At 37.0% G+C, this 19,778-nt stretch overlaps 1 protein-coding gene across 1 annotated transcript in view; it reads right to left on the bottom strand.

Moving 5' to 3' along the window:
* The window catches only part of galntl6 (polypeptide N-acetylgalactosaminyltransferase like 6), a 246,733-nt gene that overhangs the window by 147,184 nt on the left and 79,771 nt on the right, over window positions 1–19,778 (bottom strand). Inside the window, exon 5 of the mRNA XM_059554297.1 lies at window positions 8,487–8,653. Within this exon, the coding sequence (XP_059410280.1) occupies window positions 8,487–8,653 (167 nt within the window). The remainder of the gene's footprint in view (window positions 1–8,486; window positions 8,654–19,778) is intronic.

The raw sequence follows: 19,778 nt of genomic DNA, 5'->3' as shown, positions 1-19,778 counted from the left end.
CTCAAAAATGACGTTCGAATATTCCCTCTAAAAAATACACGAATATTCGAACTATTCGAACATCTGGTTGCGCATGTCGTCAATGACGCGCATTATGTCAATAACAGGCAAAAATAATACAAAGAGACATAACTACTTGTATAGATAGTCTATTTAAGTTTAAACATATATGACAACGTATTACCTACACAAAAACAAGGAAATCAACTAATGGCCAAGACTGCAGACCTCACGCTCTCTGACCCTCACGTTCTCTAGGCATAATGGTTTAAATGAACAAACAAATTTTTGTGCAAGCAATTTAAGGTCGCGACTGTTGTCCCAAATAAAGCAGGCTTCCTTCAGTGATTGAAACAAATATTATGAATATTAATTGAAGTTTTACAGCATGTAGAACTGACATTGTATGCTCCGAGCGAGCTGTGCTGTGGTAAACATGGAACTTTTCCTTGACATGAAACGATAAATAATCAAACCTCAGATCCATTGCTTGACAGAACTCGCCGAAGCGTGCCCCATCTGCGATACTGATCGGTCTCATGTCCTTACAAATGAACGAAATTATTTTATCCGTTATGGCCTCTTGTCGTGTTGCAGACAAAGAGCTTGCGGCGGGCGATGCAAAGTAACGTTAAGTGTCAAGACGTGACTGTTTAGCTGGAGTTCCACACATTATGCCATGCTCATTTGGGTGCACATTTTTGAGATGTGACCTCATGTTGCTAGTGGAATGGTATGCTAACTGTATCTTAAATAGCTTGCATACAACTTTGTCTCGCGGGTCAACAATTTTACCTCATTTTCTCTGCTGCGGTCGAGTTTGGGCTCTGCACTTGCTGTCATCTTCCATGAAGACGCGTCAACTTTCAGCAGTGATGCTGTGCCAGACAGTGCGACTCCTGTGACCTGTCCCGCTAGCGCGCCCACTCACAAAGCAGACAACCACGCCTCTACTACCGCGGGCCTTTTTTTCCACATTTTTTTTATTCGAATACTAATTTTCACCTTCGAAATTTGTTTTTAAAAAACTATTCGAATACATATCCGAATTTAGAATATTCGTTGACAGCCCTAGTGTCAAAGCAAACTTAGTTACAGGAAACAGATATTTGATGTGTATCACTATATTTTAAATAAATCACTCGTATAATGTTTTGGTCATATGACTCCCTCATAATCGTGTTAAATAATCGTGATTACAATATTGACCAAAATAATTCTGATTATGATTTTTGCCATAATTGAGCAGCCCTATCATGGACATATACAATTTATTCCCATTCACATCTATATAAAACAAATGCTGGTCTTTTGAACTTTTATTTATCAAAATAACCTGATAAAAACGCATCACAGTTTTCACAAAATAAATAAATAAATTACACACAACTGCAGCACAATGATATTATTAAGAAATGCTTCTTGAGCAGCAAATCAGTGACACTGAAGACTGGAGTTACAGCTGCTGAAAATTCAGCTTTGCCATCAGAGAAATAATTTACATGCCGACTGAGCTTTATTTTCTTTTTTCTTTTTATTTCTCCATATACACAGAATATTCCTTTAAGTGCACCGGTTATCTTTCAACCCATTCAAACAGAAACAATGGTGAGCATAGGACTTTGCATTTATCAACATAATGGTCATACTGATTTACTGAATGAATACACATGCCCATGCAATGATAGCGGCAGTTTAATTAGCCTTAATAGAAAATGAATGCTGACTTGCAATGTGTTGAATCTACATTCACATAAATGTCATCTTTCATGCAAGCCAGTTAATATTGGATCATTAGAAAATAGCTTTAATTGCATGTTCTAATTGAATACTATCTATTAAAGGAAATTTTTATCATCACACAGCTTACTCTATAGCTTAGCTAAACACACAAGTAAAAAGTAACATTCTGGAAGGCTTAACATGTGATATGGGCCAAGAACAACTAATGTGTGCAATGATGAATCACCTTCATGCTACTGAATGCCACTGTGAGCTTTCATGACGAGGACATTTCGCAATCAATTAAATGCATGGCATGAACTAATTTGTATCCACTATTAATGAGAGCCCAGCAAGGCCTCTTTTGCACAGAGTGAGATGTGGTGGAAATGCTTATCTTCCAGAAGAGCCAGGCAGAGAGAGACACCAGCAGAGCTTCCACTTTAGCAGTGCTCTAAAAATACTTTACACAAGCAGAGTCAAAGCAACACAAACGCTCTACATATTCATACAAATTAATCACACAGTACAAGGGAGCAGTGCTTCTGTGGTCTTTTCATGAGGGTCTGTGCATATATATATATATTTTTTAATTAACTCTGTGAATGTTAGGGCTGGGTGATATACTAATACTAAAAATTTAAAATGTCTGCCTTAAGAAATCTATTTGCCATTTATTTATTTGCCATTTTTAATTTTAATATTGCAATGATTTTAATGTACTTTTTATTTTGTCACTAGTTCCACTATAGAGTCAATGGCATGAGTTTAAAGGCAAATGTTATAAAATGTATCTCTCACTTAAAGCAAAAATGTGTTTTAATGTCACTGAGGACTGCATTATCATTTTAAATTGCTTTAAATGCATGATATCCAACGTACATTTGCAATAGCTCCATTTTATCAGAATCAAATGTACTTTAATATATCTTTTGTTGGACTTCAGCACTACTTCCAAACAATTAAAGTGCATTAAGCACAAAATTAGTTGTTTCAGTTTAGCAGACTTTAGTACACTGAAAGTACAACTGCAGGGTATTTTTATTTAGTACATAAATTTATTTGTAGGATACTTAGCATGAAATAACTGCATTTCAAATATTCTTTAGTATATTTATGATTTGGTAGCACTCAAAAAGGGTTCTGAACCAGTTCAAGGAACGAAAACGAAAATTACTGGAACAGTACCAGAAACAGAAACAAAATAAAATTTTATAGTTCCAAACCAATCAAAAATTTGAAATGGCCATTAACCGGATAATAACATTATTTTATTGTTCCATTTAATACTTGATAATAACATTATTTTATTGTTCCATTTAATACTTGAAATTTGTCGTCAAACCAGTAGTGTGGTCTATGCAAAATTGCAAATGTGAGGCTGATGCATCCAACAAGTTAAATGAACACACTCAGTTGTGAACTTATCATAGATAAGTCACTATAATGGCAATGCACCAATGTTAGAGTTTATCTGAGGATAGTGTAAGATGGATTCAACAGATCAGACGCACCTGCAGCGGTTCTGTGAACAGTGAAAACAGAATAAAACTACAGGTTTACATAAAAAGGAATATATACACAAAATATATTGGCAAAATAACAAAATGAAAGTAAAAAATGTACTGAGTTACGTTTCATTGTGATACGTTTCAAAGTTCTTGGAAAGGAAAATGAGACTGCAGAAAGTAGTTTTCTGTATTTTGAATGACTAAACACATAAACACATTTAACTTTAGAGTATTTGTTGGGAAGAGATACTAATAATTGTGTTTAGAATGTTTGTAAACATTTAGCATTTAAGCCTACATTACTTCTGAATGCAATAATAAAATGCAATGTGCGCCGATAGCTGTCAGAACATTGGATTGTCTTTGTGATTTTTTTTTCATGTGACCCAGTTTCTGTCTTCTTGATTGCTGATTAGTTCCCAGGTGTGTCTCCTTAATTCCCTCATTATCCTGCCTTTATAACCCTAGTCCTTTCAGTTCAGTTTTGTCGGGTCTACCAGTCTAGTACATCTGTCTTTCTCCTGTTCTCCATGTTTGGATTTACCCCTGTGTTGGATTAATAAAGACTTTTCTGATTATCCTCGGCTCTGTGTTCCTTCCGACAGCGTAGTGTGACAGAAGACCCGACTGGAACAGTGTAAATTTTGGTCTACTCTCCGTTTGTTTTCCGTGTTTTTTCCTCCGTACTTTTTCTTTTTGTTGTATTGTATGGATCCCCTCCTTCGCTTGGAATACCTCCTCCTCCTGCTGGAGCAGGGGGAGAATTCCCTCGGGGTACACACCAGAATGTTCTGGATCATGACACGCCTCACAAACTACCCGGACGAAGCGCTCTGTGCATTCTACGATGCCAGTTTGAACACCGCGTACAGAACGCCGTTGTCTCAGGATGGTCCCTGAGTGAATTTGTCCGCCTTTTGTGAAGTGGACACTGGTGAGAAATAGATCTGGGATCTGAGAAATAGGGACTGATTGCCACTCCAGAGCCCAGCCCACCATCTCTCCACGGTAGAGAGCATAAGCCCTAACCCACTGATGATGGACAGCCAGAGCCCAACACATCAGAACAGGTGCGAGAGCCAGCTACAGTGCCCACCATAAGGGAGAGAGCCGCGGATGTGTGAGTGCGGAGTGGAGCTCTGCCCCCTGAACTGGAGGTTGAACTGCCCCCTCTCCTATCTCCGTCGTCTCTAGTCCCATCCAGCCTTCTTTTGTCCTTGGTTTCCTCGTCCACCCCCGAGGGGGCTTCCAATCCTCCAGTGCCCTCTCCTAGAAAGTGTCCTCCAGTGCCTGCTCCTAGAATGTGCCCTCCAATGGCCGATCCTCCAAAATGCCCGCCCTCTCACTCGCTCCAGAGTTTCCCTCGCCTCCATGCCACGAACTCCGCCTTGGCCCATAGTCCCAGTGGCTCCACCTCGGCTCCTAGCTCCTTACCCTCCACAGTCAACCATCAATCCATCAGCTCCATGGGGCTCCCTCGTCCCTTTCGGCTCCGCCTTGGTCTTCTCCTGGCTCTTCCTTCCATCGTCTCTGTCTGCCAGCCCCCTCCTGGGGGTCCGTCCTCCACCATAGCCTCCTCCCAAGCTCCCACATATGCCTCCTCCTGTTGCATACAGTGCGAGGATGCATCTTATATAACCCTAGTCCAGGGGTAACCAACCGTGTTCCTGGCGATCGACTGTCCTGCAAAGTTCAGCTCCAATCCTAATCAAACACACCTGAAGCAACTAATTAAGGTCTTCAGGATCACTTAAAAATTAAAGGCAGGTGTGTTTGATTAGGGTTGGAGCTAAACTTTGCAGGACAGTCGATCGCCAGGAGCAGGGTTGGTAAACCTTGGCCTAGTCCTTTCAGTTCAGTTTTGTCGGGTCTACCAGTCTAGTACATGTGTCTTTCTCCTGTTCTGTGTTGGATTAAAGATTTTTTCCTTTATCTTCTACTCTGTGTTCCTTCTGACAGTGTAGTGACTTATTATTATTTTTTTGAGTAAAGAAAACACTGTACTTTATGAATAATAGTATTATAATTATTGTTGGAAAATAAATAATAAAAATAACATTATTAACTGGAATTATTTCCTCTCAATGGGTTTCGGAATGGTAATACAGTGGAACTGTAATATACAGGATATTGTTGTTGACCTATTTTTAAACAGTGACTAAATATTGTTCCTTGTGGTCAGTCTTAGTTATTTATGTTGAACTTAGAACAGCTGAATCTACTTGGCTACAGTGACTGGTTGAAATTACAGCTCTTTCTTTGGAACAAAATAAAAAAAATATTATCAAAAGGCCAAATATTATTGAGATTTCTGTATCGTCCAGCCCTAATGGATATCATGCTGCTAAAGAGAATACAAGAAGATGGGGGGAATCAATAACTTCCGCCCCTTTCATATCCACTCCATCATGTCTTGTTTTGTTTAGAGCCAGTGATTACGAGTACGAGTGGCAGAAGTGTGGCTCTTTGTCAGTCATTCTGGATTGTCCTCTGCTCTATGCTAATAAGATCTCACTTTTTTTTTTTTTTTTTTTGCTGTTGTGATGGATGGTACTGGACATTTTCAAAAGCCACTGTCCAGAAAAAAAGGCCACCAGCTGTATACAAATTTCTGTGTGTTTGTGTAGAAAGAGTGCAACTAGAGGAACCGGTGACACTACTGACAGATGCTTATTTCTTCTGAAATGCACTTTGAGAATTTTTGGTCAATCTTTAGTCTTGAGTGAAATGTAACTACCAAATCATTTTTGAAGTACTGGGAAACGAATGATTTTTTTCCTGTATACTAGTGATGAAATTGCCTCTCATTGTTATATATCTGAGTAAATGTTTGTTGCAGAAAATAAGCGACACGTCTGGGAAAAAATAAATAAAAATAAAACCCTAATTCACTCTTTAAACCACGTAAATGACTTATACAAGCACCAGATGAATATTCTCGCGTAGCCAGACCTTCAGACTGACGGCTGAAGGTCTGGAATCCACTGCAGCTTTCATTAGCTAATGCCCGCCCACGAGTCCATTTGACCGACATGTGAAACAATCAATCACAGTTCATTTTGTTTCAGTGTCACGATTCAGGGCGTGGAAATGTCGCCACAAAAACAGACCAGTGTGTAAAACACTCCAACATATTGTAAAGATTCTATGCAGCGATATTTGAATATTTCATATACTTTTAAAATTCCAAAATGTAGTTGATCCTGTTAAGCACTCGTTGTCAAAGTTGCTAACATGACAGCTTTCTTCTTTCGTGAGGGGGTTGCTGCCACAATATCTCAGTTTCTAGGCAGAACGTTAAAGAACGTGACACACATCTCCCGGAAATCCTGTAGAATTCAACCAATCCGATGATAACTTCGACACTCCTGAAGTGTTTCCACTTTTGTATCCCATATGCATCAGACGTTTAGCCAACGGCCCGTGGGCGTGACGTCTGAAGCTGAGACTAACGGATGGATACACAAGAGATTTTGCACTTTTTCAATGAAGGATCTGCTTATAAATGACTGCGAAAGGATGCCAGAAGCCTGACATTTTCCGTGCTTTGAAAGTTCATTGCTACTCTTGCTCTAAAAATCTGTTGAGAGGGAATCTGTGTCTCATATGAGCTCATCATCAACAAGTAATGACCAATAAGATTGTGTCGATTAGCATAGCTGAGTTGGTCTCCTATATATAGGCACACACACAAACACTGAACCCTTCAGATGTGCAGTATTCCTGCCAACTGTCCTTACATTTATTAACAACACCGTATTACACTATAGGAACATGCCAACACAGACAGCAAATCTGTGTTTATCATCATAAGCCAAACAATGCAAGATGCCTCTCAGTCTAAAGGCAGCTCATTTCAGCTGGACATGAGTATTGTGATGGGAACAGAGCAGGCCAGAGCGAAGTACATGCTCACAATTGTGCTCTCCCAATGCATGCCCAGCTGTGAGATGGAATGCTATTGGCTGAGATGTCTTGTACTACAGAGAGGCATTGTGTGATGGGATGGTCTCACCGATTTATTATGTGAGGTACTGGGATGCTGTTCAAAAAACAGAGTATTTGGCACTATAGTGTTCACCAGCATGCTATCCATGTATTTCCAAGCCAAGACCTGATCCTGATGGATCTTACTGCATTCCACTACCAAAAGTCTTTTCTACTTTTCATGAAAGTACTTTCTACCTTTTATGAACAGTAAGATTAAAAATACGAGATTTACACAATAATGGTCTGTATGTCTATCTACATACACATACGGATGGATGGATATAATAACAGTAAAATACGTTTATGTTAAAAATATTTTTTTATATATAAAATATTAAATTAATATTGTATTATATATATGAATGTATAATATATTATGCTGTTTAAATTAAAACATGCTTAAAAAAATTGTGTGATATTCCTCAAAAATAATGTATTAATACATTTTTGATTATGATTATTACATTCTATACTGAAAAAATAATATATTTCTGCCATAATCTCTTAAATTTGACTAAACGTATAAGTATATAACTCTTCTCTCATTTTGGCGTAATAATCAAGGAACTTTGTTGCTGTACCATGGGTGTAACAGGCACAGAGATATTACGCAGCACCTGAAAATAGTTCTCAGCTAGTTTGTGCAGTTGCAGCAATAGCAGAGTTGCTGGGGACTATTTTCAGGTGCTGCGTAATATCATTGTGCCTGCTGCACCCATTGTACTGCAGCAAAGTTCCTTGATTATAACGCTGGAATGAGTGTATAGTTCCTAGCAATATCAGCGTAGAAAATCACAACTTTTCCTTTTTCTGTCAGTCTTAGTACACGATGTAACTACAGTAGAGTCAAGAATACCGAAATGATTTGTTCATTTTTGAGCGAGATGCTAATGGTCTAATCAGATTCAATGATCGATGCTAAGCTAAGCTAAAAGTGCTACCGCCAGATGCGGAGATCGTCTGTATGAATTCAAAAACGTTAAAGCTCAACTGTTTAACTCTAGGGGAGATGGAAAATTAGGCTATTTTCAACTCTAGGGGAGATGGAAAATTAGGCTATTTTCAAAAATAGTGGAGTGTTCCTTTAAGGGTGTCATTGTAATTGTCACTCAGTGGTCATTCTGTCTCCAATAAATGACAAAGCCCAGTCTACGTCTCTAAATGACCAAAAACCCCTTTTTGTAACACCCACCCGGTGTTGTCAAACTGCCCTGATGTCAAGCAGATGTTCTGAGAGGGAAACAAAACAGCTCTGCCACTTACCTCTGTCACTGTAGTCATCTACCAGTATGATCTCTGCAATCAGGTGGTCGGGTGTGCGGTTGGTGATGCTGTGGATGGTTCTGAGCAGAGAGGACCAGCCTTCGTTATGGAACGGGATGATAATACTTGTGTTTGGGAGGTTTTCAAGATACAGCTTCTGCTTACAGCTACAGAGAAGAAAGAATGATGTAGAGAGTGAGATTGAGGCAGGCAAACACTACTGTATCTACTTATGCTTTGCATAAAATGCTTGATCTGTGCATTAACATATAATCCACATATTGTAAGACACTTAACACACACTCCTGACATTGCATAAGCCTCTTCAGAACAATGATGTGTGAAATACAAATCTTGTCACTTATTGCACTAGATCTTGCCAAACTGTAAAAATATTATTTGAAAACAAAAGGACCCGCATGGGCCGCTCCAACGCCGTAGGCAACAGCGCGGGAGCTCAGATCATAAATCAATGTTTTGAGAGGTCCTTCAGTCCCAACGTGCTCATAAAGCATTCAGAAATCTGCATGCTAATTGAGCTCCGACAAAGCCGGCACTGACAGATGAAGTGGCACTTTATGGCTCACACCGATCTCTCTAATTCAGCACCCTGACAAACTTGACAAGCCGGCCCTAATTCATACACCTCCATATAATAATCATTCTCAGGGTGCTGCATGGTTTATTAACATTTCACTTCCATGGAGGTGGAAAAAAAAGAAAGAAAACAAAAATACAGTGTAGATTCACCACCATGGTGAACGAATGCATTCTGGAGAGGAGCCAGCATCTAAAACAGCCCGGTCTGATATGTCAGATCAGTCTACTAATGAAACACAGCTCAGGAAGAAAAATGCACCCCATTTGCATAGTAATAGGCAGACAGTGTCACATGTATTACTGAAACATGCAACTGTCACATATGGCAAATGCTCCAAATCGTTTTTAAAGATTACTTATTTGCATGAAAATGCTACAGTTCAGGATTTGAGCAATGGTACTTTGTAGAAAGAGAACTTCTCCAGTGATAAATATATATATATATATATATATATATATATATATATATATATATATATATATATATATATATATATATATATATATATATTATGTACTGTTATGATATATATATATATATATATATATATATATATTATGTACTGTTATGATGTTGTTTACGATTCCTGTCCTTTTGGCCCTCAAATAGTATTTATTTTTATTGTTATAATTATTTTTTTTTGCTTTCACCTCAATTAAAAAAATCATATTCTATCTGATTAAAATAACTTTTACATTTGGGGTAAGAACAAAAATAAGAATTTTTGTAAGATGTGACTTTGTGTTTGTCTTTATGGGTTGGTGAATTTTAATGTTTTTAAAAGAAGACAATTATGCTCACCAAAGCCATTTATTTTATCAAAATACAGTAAAAACAATAATATTGTGTACAAGTTAAAATAACTGTTTTCTGTTTAAATGCATTTTAAAATGTAATTTATTCCTGTGTGATGCAAAGCTGAGCCATTTTAGCAGCCATTACTCCAGTATTTAGTGTCATATGAATGAGAAATCAGTCTGATATTATATGATATATGATATGATATGCTTTGTTTTGCTTTATTCAAAAGACTATGGGCCAGTTTCTATAACACCAGTGCAAACCGTCTTCTGGTATTAAAATGGTACTGTCAGGATTTACTAAAGACACGTTGAGAAGTATTAGCATTAAAAAGTCGTGGACACTGTTATTTTTGTGCCTGACCTTCTTGAATATGCATTTGTAAGAGTTTCCCTTTCAGATGCAAAACTTATCAGAGATTATTCATATGAATTACACAATGCGATTTACTAACGTTTATTCTGATGAAATTACTAGTATTTGCGTGCATATTTTAAACTAATTTGTGCATGTGCTGTAAGTAGTTCACCCGCACCTGATGAGCATCGGCTCTGCTTTTTTGTGACTACGCTAATTTGAGCTGAGCTTGGTATATTGTGCTGGTTTATATGTAAATGAGATGTTGCGCCTGTGTTCTTTCACTTGTTTGTTGTCAGTAAATCAACTGCAGAAATTTCCATGCCCAGCGCACAGTTTTGGAATTGTGCTGTCATGCTAATTTGTCCTGTTTAGTAAATCTGGCCCTATATGTGTGTTTTTAAAACTCTCGGCCATTTTTCACTTGGGAAAGCATGGAATCTGTCCAGTTTTTTTTTTGTGCTTGTTGTTTGCACAAACTGAAGCTGCAGCAGCATCTGTGTATCTCTCTGTTACCAGCATTAAAAAGTGAATACACGGGCATGCTGGCTCGCACTGAGACGGTTATTCACATTCTGTCTGTTGGCAGGTTCCACACTGAGCGCCACAGGCTTATAACTATAGGGGATATAAATAAAAATAAAAGCCCCACACCAGGCTCTTCACCGGAACTCTGTCTGCAGTTCTCAAAAGCTAACAGCAGGTGAACAACAGACAAACTTTTTTACAAAGAAGACATAGGTAATGTTCTCTAACCTTGTAACGACACTAAAAACATGTTTTAAAGACTTCACATTCATACACATTATCAAAGCCTGGAAGCTTGGCAAGCCAGCTTAAATGGACCTTAAGTCTGTTCAGGAAATATTAATTATATTTTAGTTATCGACAACCCTGTAACGAATCGGTCCTCCTTCAGACACTGACTCTTTGGTGCATGAGTCATAGAAAGATGTGTTCTTGCCAAAGGAAAATCCATGGCAGTGGAGACATTCAAGGGAACGTAATGGTGCAGATCCTTCTGAGAACAATTATTGATCAATCCATCAAGGAGCGCATTCAGAGGGAAGTGTGAAACCAGACCTTCTCCTTTAAATCCTGCTAAATGGATGGACTGTGAACCACACTAATGATGCCTCTCTCTTTTTTGGCTCTATGCTTTGATACTGATGATAATGCATTTTCACTGTCATTTGTTCTAGAAAATATTCTTAAGAATTAATTTCCTGTAATCCAGTCTGTCCCGTTCAAAAAAAAAATAATAATAATAACTTTTCATCGAGGCTGTATTTATTTGATCAAAAATACAGTAAAAACTGTAATATTATGAAATATTATTACAATTAAAAGAATATATATATATATATATATATATATATTAATGAAATTATCTAATCAACCAATTACATGGCAGTGTGGTCCTGGTCAAGACAATCTCCAGAACTCCAAACTGAATGTCAGAATAGGAAAGAAAGATTTAAGCAATTTTGAAAATTGCATGGTTGTTGGTGCCAGACGGGGTGGTCTGAGTATTTCACAATCTGCTCAGTAACTGGGATTTTCACGCACAACCATTTCTAGGGTTTACAAAGAATGGTGTGAAAAGGGAAAAACATCCAGTATGCGGCAGTCCTGTGGGCGAAAATGCCTTGTTGATGCTAGAGATCAGAGGAGAATGGGCCGACTGATTCAAGCTGATAGAAGAGCAATTTTGACTGAAATAACCACTCATTACAACCGAGGTATGCAGCAAAGCATTTGTGAATCCACAACACGCACATCCTTGAGGGCGGATGGGCTACAACAGCGGAAGACCCCAGCGGGTACCACTCATCTCCACTACAAATATGAAAAAGAGGCTACAATTTCCACGAGTTGAAGACTGGAAAAATGTTGCCTGGTCTGATGAGTCTCGATTTCTGTTGAGACATTCAGATGATAGAGTCAGAATTTGGCGTAAACAGAATGAGATCATGGATCCATGTGTGGGGGATGTTTTCTTGGCACACTTTAGGCCCCTTAGTGCAAATTGGGCATCGTTTAAATGCCACAGCCTACCTGAGCATTGTTTCTGACCATGTCCATCCCTTTATGACCACCATGTACCCATCCTCTGATGGCTACTTCCAGCAGGATAATGCACCATGTCACAAAGCTCGAATCATTTCAAATTGGTTTCTTGAACATGACAATGAGTTCACTGTACTACAATGGCCCCCACAGTCACCAGATCTCAACCCAATAGAGCATCTTTGGGATGTGGTGGAACGGGAGCTTCGTGCCCTGGATGAGCATCCCACAAATCTCCATCAACTGCAAGATGCTATCCTATCAATATGGGCCAACATTTCTAAAGAATGCTTTCAGCACCTTGTTGAATCAATGCCACGTAGAATTAAGGCAGTTCTGAAGGCGAAAGGGGGTCAAACACAGTATAAGTATGGTGTTCCTAATAATCCTTTAGCTGAGTGTGTGTGTGTATATATACAGTAGGTGGCCAGCCTATCTGGGCCTTACCGCCGCGGTGGTAACTGTAATTCAATCGCGTGTTAAAATCATTCGCGAAACTACCGCCAGGTGGCGCAAAGGGACGGATTGCGAAATGAATGTAATTGTAAAATGAGATAAAAGAAGGAAGTAAAACAACAATAACATTATGATATAACATTGTAACATTTAAAAAAAAAACATATTTTTTTTTACAATTTGTTAATTTTTAAAATGTAGGATAGTCTTAGGCTACAGTCTACTAAACAAAAATTAAAAGAAGACCTTAACACAAAGGATCATATGCATGCTATTTTTATTAAACAGTAAATAAATATAAGGCCTATATATATATATATATATATATATATATATATATATATATATATATATATATATATGTAAGCTAAATGTTTTAATTTCAATTTCATTTCGGTTCATTCTTGGTTTAAAAAAATCTTCAGGTTCCATATGCAGAGCGAAATGGGAACGGTCCAGCATTTAGTAATAATTAGTATATTAACTCTGTTATTATTCTTGATTTTTCAAACTACCAGCATTTTTGAATTATGCCTTATGTGTGACTTATGTTATTTGTTTCAGCTGTTTGATCGTGCTGGTGCCTCGCGCACATATTCACTGGAAACAGCAGTCGTTCACCAGACATTCGGCGTGAGCACTTTGACATATTGTTAATTATGATTTTTTTTTTCTCGATACTGAAACGCACACAGCCTACATCACAAATATGGAAACCTTTGATTTCTCCCGATTGAGAAAGCCCAACCTTACCTTATGCTTAGCTTTAAATTATTAATATATTTTGTTTTATTACTAAGCCTATATTATTATATACTCCAATTATATTTATCCATTAGAATTATATATTTTTAATTATTGTTTTGTTCTGATAAATTTGTTAAATTTAAAGGATTTGTTGTAAAATATTTTCTTATAGCTTATTTTTTTCCTCTCACAAACTCCGGTGATTGATCCGTTAAAATGAAACCTATACACAACTCATATATTTTTTTCCTCTGACAAACTTTATTTTTTAGCGTGTTTAAAAAATAAAGAAAACATTCAGCAAATGAAAATAGGCGATTAATCCGTTAAAATGTGTTACTCTTGGTTAACAGTAATTATAATTATTTTACTTCAGAACAGAGCCTGGGTCTAATCTAGGTTATCCATGTTTTTTTTTTTTTTTCATTGCACCTGAAAATGACTTTGTTCTTTACATTCACTTCACTCGATCTGGCGCAGATCAGCCTCCCGCGATGCTCAGCTGTGGACGATTTAAAAATGTTTGATATAAAGCAGTGGTTCTCAACCCGCGGCCCGTCACGAATTCAAATGCGGCACGCACCACATGCTGAATTAAAAAAAAAAAAAAAAAACTTTATCAGTTTGTAAAATTTTATTGTTTACATCAATTAAACAAAAATGCTACTAATGAAATATAAGCTATATCCTAATGTTTTTATGTGTTTTTTTTCTTTTCTTCATATATTATTTTCAGACATGAGCAGACCTACTGACATAAGCATTTAACGAACACATACAAGCGCGCACTTTGGCAGAATTCAATTCAAATAGTCATCAACAGCCAGTGCTGGGCAGTAGCGTCGCTGCTTTCTGAATCAAATAGCTTTTCTGTAGCGAAGCTCTTTTTTTTTTTTTACCAAGTAGCACGGTAGCTTCCACACAAGCTACATTTTCGTAAGCATTTCTGAAGCTCAAACTAAAATCGGGAAATACAACTGCTAAGATCACTGATCCTGGATCAGTAAGTGACGCGACGCCGCCACTTCATCTTGTTCTTGTTTACGGTGGATAGCAACCAACTAGCTTTATGATGCATTACTGCCACCTTTTGCTCCGGACGGTACCACTCCTTGGCCAGTCAGGCAAAAAATTACTTGATGAAATGATGGCAGTGGGTGAGGTCGGAGAACAGTTAATCCCGAGGAGCGAGTCGACCGTGGCCGTACCTCGACAAGTACATGACACTGATTCCCAAATATACAACCATCGCAATTCAGTCTTCAATCACAAACTAAGCACTTACTATCTGTTGGTAGAAAAAAAGCGTTTCCCTTGTTAAGAAAATTACATTTCAGATAGTATATTGTAAACAAAGGGGAAAATAGCACATGCCCTCATGCTAAATTAAGAATTTGTGAATTTAAAAACCCCATTAAAGTTTGATTTAAATAACTGATATGATTATATTATTTAATTATAATTTAAATATAATCAAGATTATATTTCACATAATGTTCTTTAGGATGATTTAATGTAGAAAACAGTAAATCAGAAAATAAATCAATTTAGCTGGTTTTCCAAAGACATTCACATTGCATTTTGTTCTGCAAAGGCCTATATTAAGCATGCCCATGCAAACAGGTGCGTACACATACTTGTGTGTACATTATTATGTGAATTACATATATTTTGATTGTTTTTGTTGCCAAATTGATAAGGAACACAATACACAATTGAACTAAACAATTACACCTGCCTATCTGTTTGACTGACAGTTTTGAGCACTGAGATAGCATTGACTTGTAATAAAACATAAACGTGTTCAACATAAAAATTGAATTTTAAAAGTAGCTTAGATGTAGCAAGCTACTGTTGATGTAGCTAAGCTTGCTACATTTCCCAGGGGGTAGCTTCAGTGTAGTGAAGCTTCATTTACTGTAGAGTAACTGGTAGCTTAGCTCACTACATTTTCCAAGTAGCTTGCCCAACACTGTCAACAGCCATTAGGTAAATTGCCTTTAAGGTAAAATTGCGCATCAGAATGGACAAATTTGTTTTTGAAGGGAGAAAAAAAAGAAATTCAAAAAATGCCAGTGAATGAACATGTACAAACTGTGAATAGTCGCAGTATCAGTATTGAAGGAGAAGTATCAGTATTTTTTTTTTTGCCCCACAACTCACTTGAAGAAGTTCAGATAAATAGAAACACCATACACTATGTAACAATCCTTAATTGAAGAAATGTGGCAAAATATCTCTGGAGAGAACCTCATATTATTAAATTCAAAAGTGCTTTCCATATTTGGATCAAAATAGGCTACATTTGTTAACGCACATTTTCTGAAATGTTGCGCGTCAGGTCATGCAAGCCTGCATCTTAAAGCCTCTGTCAAACTTTCTGCGTCCGCGAGTCCGCTATGGACCGTTAGGTAGGCGTGACGTAAAAATCGTCATTGGAGAGTGTGTGCCGAGGCTCATGAGCAGACGACCGCGCAGACAGGTGCGCGTGGTCAGTAGGCTTCAAAAGCAAAATTGCACATGTGCAGGCAGAGTGAAGAAGCTCATTGCTACTCGAACCTGTGCAATCCGTCAATAAAAGAATATAAAGACAGATGTGCAATAATTCTGGGCAACTTCAGAGCGGACCATAAGCCTGCGCATTCAGAAGTATAAATTGAAGAAGTCTGCGTCCGCGCTGGCCGTTTCTGCGTCCGGATTGCTCATGCGGAAAGTATAACACAGGCGTTACAATCGCAACTTCTTTGTGTTACTCCTTTCAAGCTGAATCTCACAAAATTGGTCAGCTCCCGACAGCATCAGGTGTTTTATTTATGGGGAGTAGAATTGTTTATTTCAATGAATGTAATAGATTATATATCATAATAGTTAGGCTATACTATTATAAATCAGGTTGGTTTGTATTGCTGACGTAATATGTAAATTATATGCGTAGACTTGCACTTAGACCATAGTATGGCCCGCTGGAAAAAAAGGTTGAGAACCACTGATATAAAGGTTGCTGTCCCATTTTATACAGGAATTGTTCATTTAAAAAAATCTAATTTTATTGTTAGTTCTAATTATATTGTTAACACAAGTTCATTTAGAACTTTTTTTTTACTTATAAACTCCTTGAGATTTAAAAGTTAGTTTAATAGTATTTAAATTCAAGTTTAAAAAAAGGTTTGAATTGCTTAAATTATTTTTATTAATTAATAATATGTTATCATGTTTATTCTTGTAAAAAATATGTGTTTATTCTTTAAGAAAACAAGGGAAAAAATAAGGAACAATCCGAATATTTGTTTTGCTTTACCTATTTATGTAAGCTACAATTATTCAAAAAAAAAAAAAAATAATAATAATAATAAAATAATGTCAATTAAAAATACCATTGGCCTGAGTAATTTTGACCATTATAGAATTGTGACTTTAAAGATTAGTCATTTAGGTGGTAAACATACTGTGAAATTAATAATGGCATGGATTTTAGAGCATAACAACTGAAGGTTTATGAAACATTAGCCAATAAAGCATTTTTTTAAACAACGGAACTTAAAGTTGTGAACTAAAATATTATTTCAACCATACAGCATGTGAATAAATAAAATGCATAATTTTCATAACATTTCATTATTCATAAAATGCATAACGTTTCTGGTGTTTGGATTTGTACTTCAATATAATGAGCTCCAAGTTTAAGAATAGCCCTAGACTAGTTTCTCTCTCTCTCTCTCTCTCTCTGTCTCTCTCTCTCTCTCTCTTTAACAGCATTAGCTCAATGATATACGTCTTCCTTCCATTAGAATTTTCCTGCCTTGCTAAATGTTGGGCTCATGAATGATCAATAAGTTGTATTGGCCTCAATCTGATTCAGTAAAGTCAAACCGCAGACAGTGAAGCTGCATCACTGAGCGCGTGGGACTCGCTGTGAGGCGGGAACAGAGGATTCCGCTTGGTCTTAAAGCCTGCCGCAAACATCCACGATCACAAATAGCTAACAATGATTTTCTTAAAATAATGATTAATTATTAATTGATGATTTGTTATTATCATTATGGTCTTGTGAAAATAATAAAATTATGAATACAAAGAGTAGTGCTGCTGAGTGCAGGCATGTTTCAGCCCAGTAACACACTGTTCCTCAGAGCCAAAACACAGACCGAATTCTGTTCAGCTGGAGGGGGTTGGGTTTTGGCTAGTTATTCATGGCTTGTGGGGGTCGAGATAAAGGTGTGAATTGCTCTTTCATATGGACAGTGTCTTATGAGGCTTTCACTTGCTGAACTGGTTTATACCTAGGACTGTTGTTTTGGTTATATTCACAGTGCTGGCTCTCTCCGACGAGAGAAATGCAACATTCGCAGATTTCACAATTCGTTTTCGTTTAAAAAACATTTCAAGCTTTCTGTAGATATATTTTTAATGTACTTATGTTAGACACCACGATATTATGTTAATTAAAAAAATACACATTCATTATCATGAAAAAATTAAGGTGATGAGACGGCGCCTCCCTGTCATTAATGCACATTAATAATTTTTGCACAAACACTTGAATATGAGCTTCTTATCACGAGTAAAATTCATGCCAACAGCCAACATATTTAGCTTGATCAGAAGGTTGACTGCAAGAGTCGAGCGGGATGTTAAGAGTTTGTCTGTTTCTTTTACTGATTATTTTCGGGTTAAAGCATGATATAAACAGATTCACACTCAATCGCTTTTGCAATAATGCGTTCAAACAAATGTAATCTTACAGTGCTACTACATTATCAGCATGCTATCTGATTTTGAAAAGATTTTGAAATCTTGAAGAAGTTAATCGATCTGTTTAGATAAAATAACTGACAAAAATATACTGTTATTTTCATCACAAACAAAATTTTCACAGCAGAAAGCAGCAATTAAAGATGTAATGCTTACAATGTTATTAGTTTGGCATGTGATATAGGGAAAAAAGTTTACAGAAAATAGCTTAAGCCACTTTGAAACTCTCCTGTTATTTTTTTATTATTATTATTTTATATGCTTTGTTATGAACATAACATTTCAAACATACTGAAATACTTTATTCACGGAGTGAAGGTGAAGCGTGTTTCTGGTATCAGTGAGCGCGGAGGGGAAGTTGTTGCTTCTCACAGACTCTGCTGCGAGTGAGAGAGACGTTTCACCCGGACGAAATGAAGACGACAGCGGCTGCACAAGCACCGCACATCTGCCAAAAATCAACCTGCAGCAATGCTCGTTCATCGACTAGTGAAGCTTTACTTTTGTAGGTCGCATGGCAGTAAATAATTCGATCATATGACCATGCAGTCAATACAGATATTTAATAAAAACATTAAAACAAGCAGGTCTGTAAAATAAAACAATAAAAAACGTACGCCAGGTCTACACCGGACACAAGTGGAACGATCCAACAAAAGACAACAGAACACAGTGATGGATACACTGGACTCGATCCCCATCAGTGAACTGATGCCCGTTCTGTTTATGATGAAATGTTCTGACACTACATTCAGATGATTTGACACTATAGTGTGATGTCATCAAGTTTAGACACACTTTTCGCTGTAGGGCACAGATGACAACTCTCGCGTCCGGTGTAGACACAGACAGTGACTGCTCTATTTACAAATAAGTTCTATAAGAAAAAAAAAAAAAAAACTAAACCAGCGGCATAACGAGATGGAACTATAAACTAGAAAAAATATTAACAGGTCCTCCATCCATGACACTGACTCACAGTGGAGCTGGCAGCTTTAATCTGAACAGCTCTTAAAGCTGAGTGATGGTTAGATGCATGATGGGCTAGTATTAAAAAAAAATAAAAAATAAAGGTCTTTCCAGCATTTAGGTATAACAGTACTGTTTTTTTTTTTTAAATCATCTTGTTGCAGTTATAAATTTGACTGCTAAATGAATGATAAAGAACTATATTAAAACTTGTTTTGTAAAATTTCTTCGTCATTTGAATATTGATTTAAAAATCGGTTTAAATCATAAATCAGATTTTTTTTTTCTAAAATAAAAAAAAAAACTGTGATTTGTTTTAGGCCATATGATGTCACCCTACTTTAAAAGCAAGTAAAGAAGGTTCCCTTTAAAATCACTTAAGTTGTCAATTACTAAAGCTTTTTTTTTTACATCGTGTGAATGTTGTTGATTTTAATGAGAGAACTTGAGTTTAATCGTGAGGACGTTTTATTAATTCTTTAGAGTTTCAAAGATTTAATCGTGCCGGTTTAATTTTATTCGTTTCTTGTTTTAGGCAA

The sequence above is a fragment of the Carassius carassius genome, chromosome 7 (genome assembly GCF_963082965.1).
Source record: "Carassius carassius chromosome 7, fCarCar2.1, whole genome shotgun sequence".
Lineage (NCBI taxonomy): Eukaryota > Metazoa > Chordata > Actinopteri > Cypriniformes > Cyprinidae > Carassius > Carassius carassius.
Note: the sequence above shows the minus strand (reverse complement) of the source record. Positions and strands in the feature narration are given on the sequence as shown.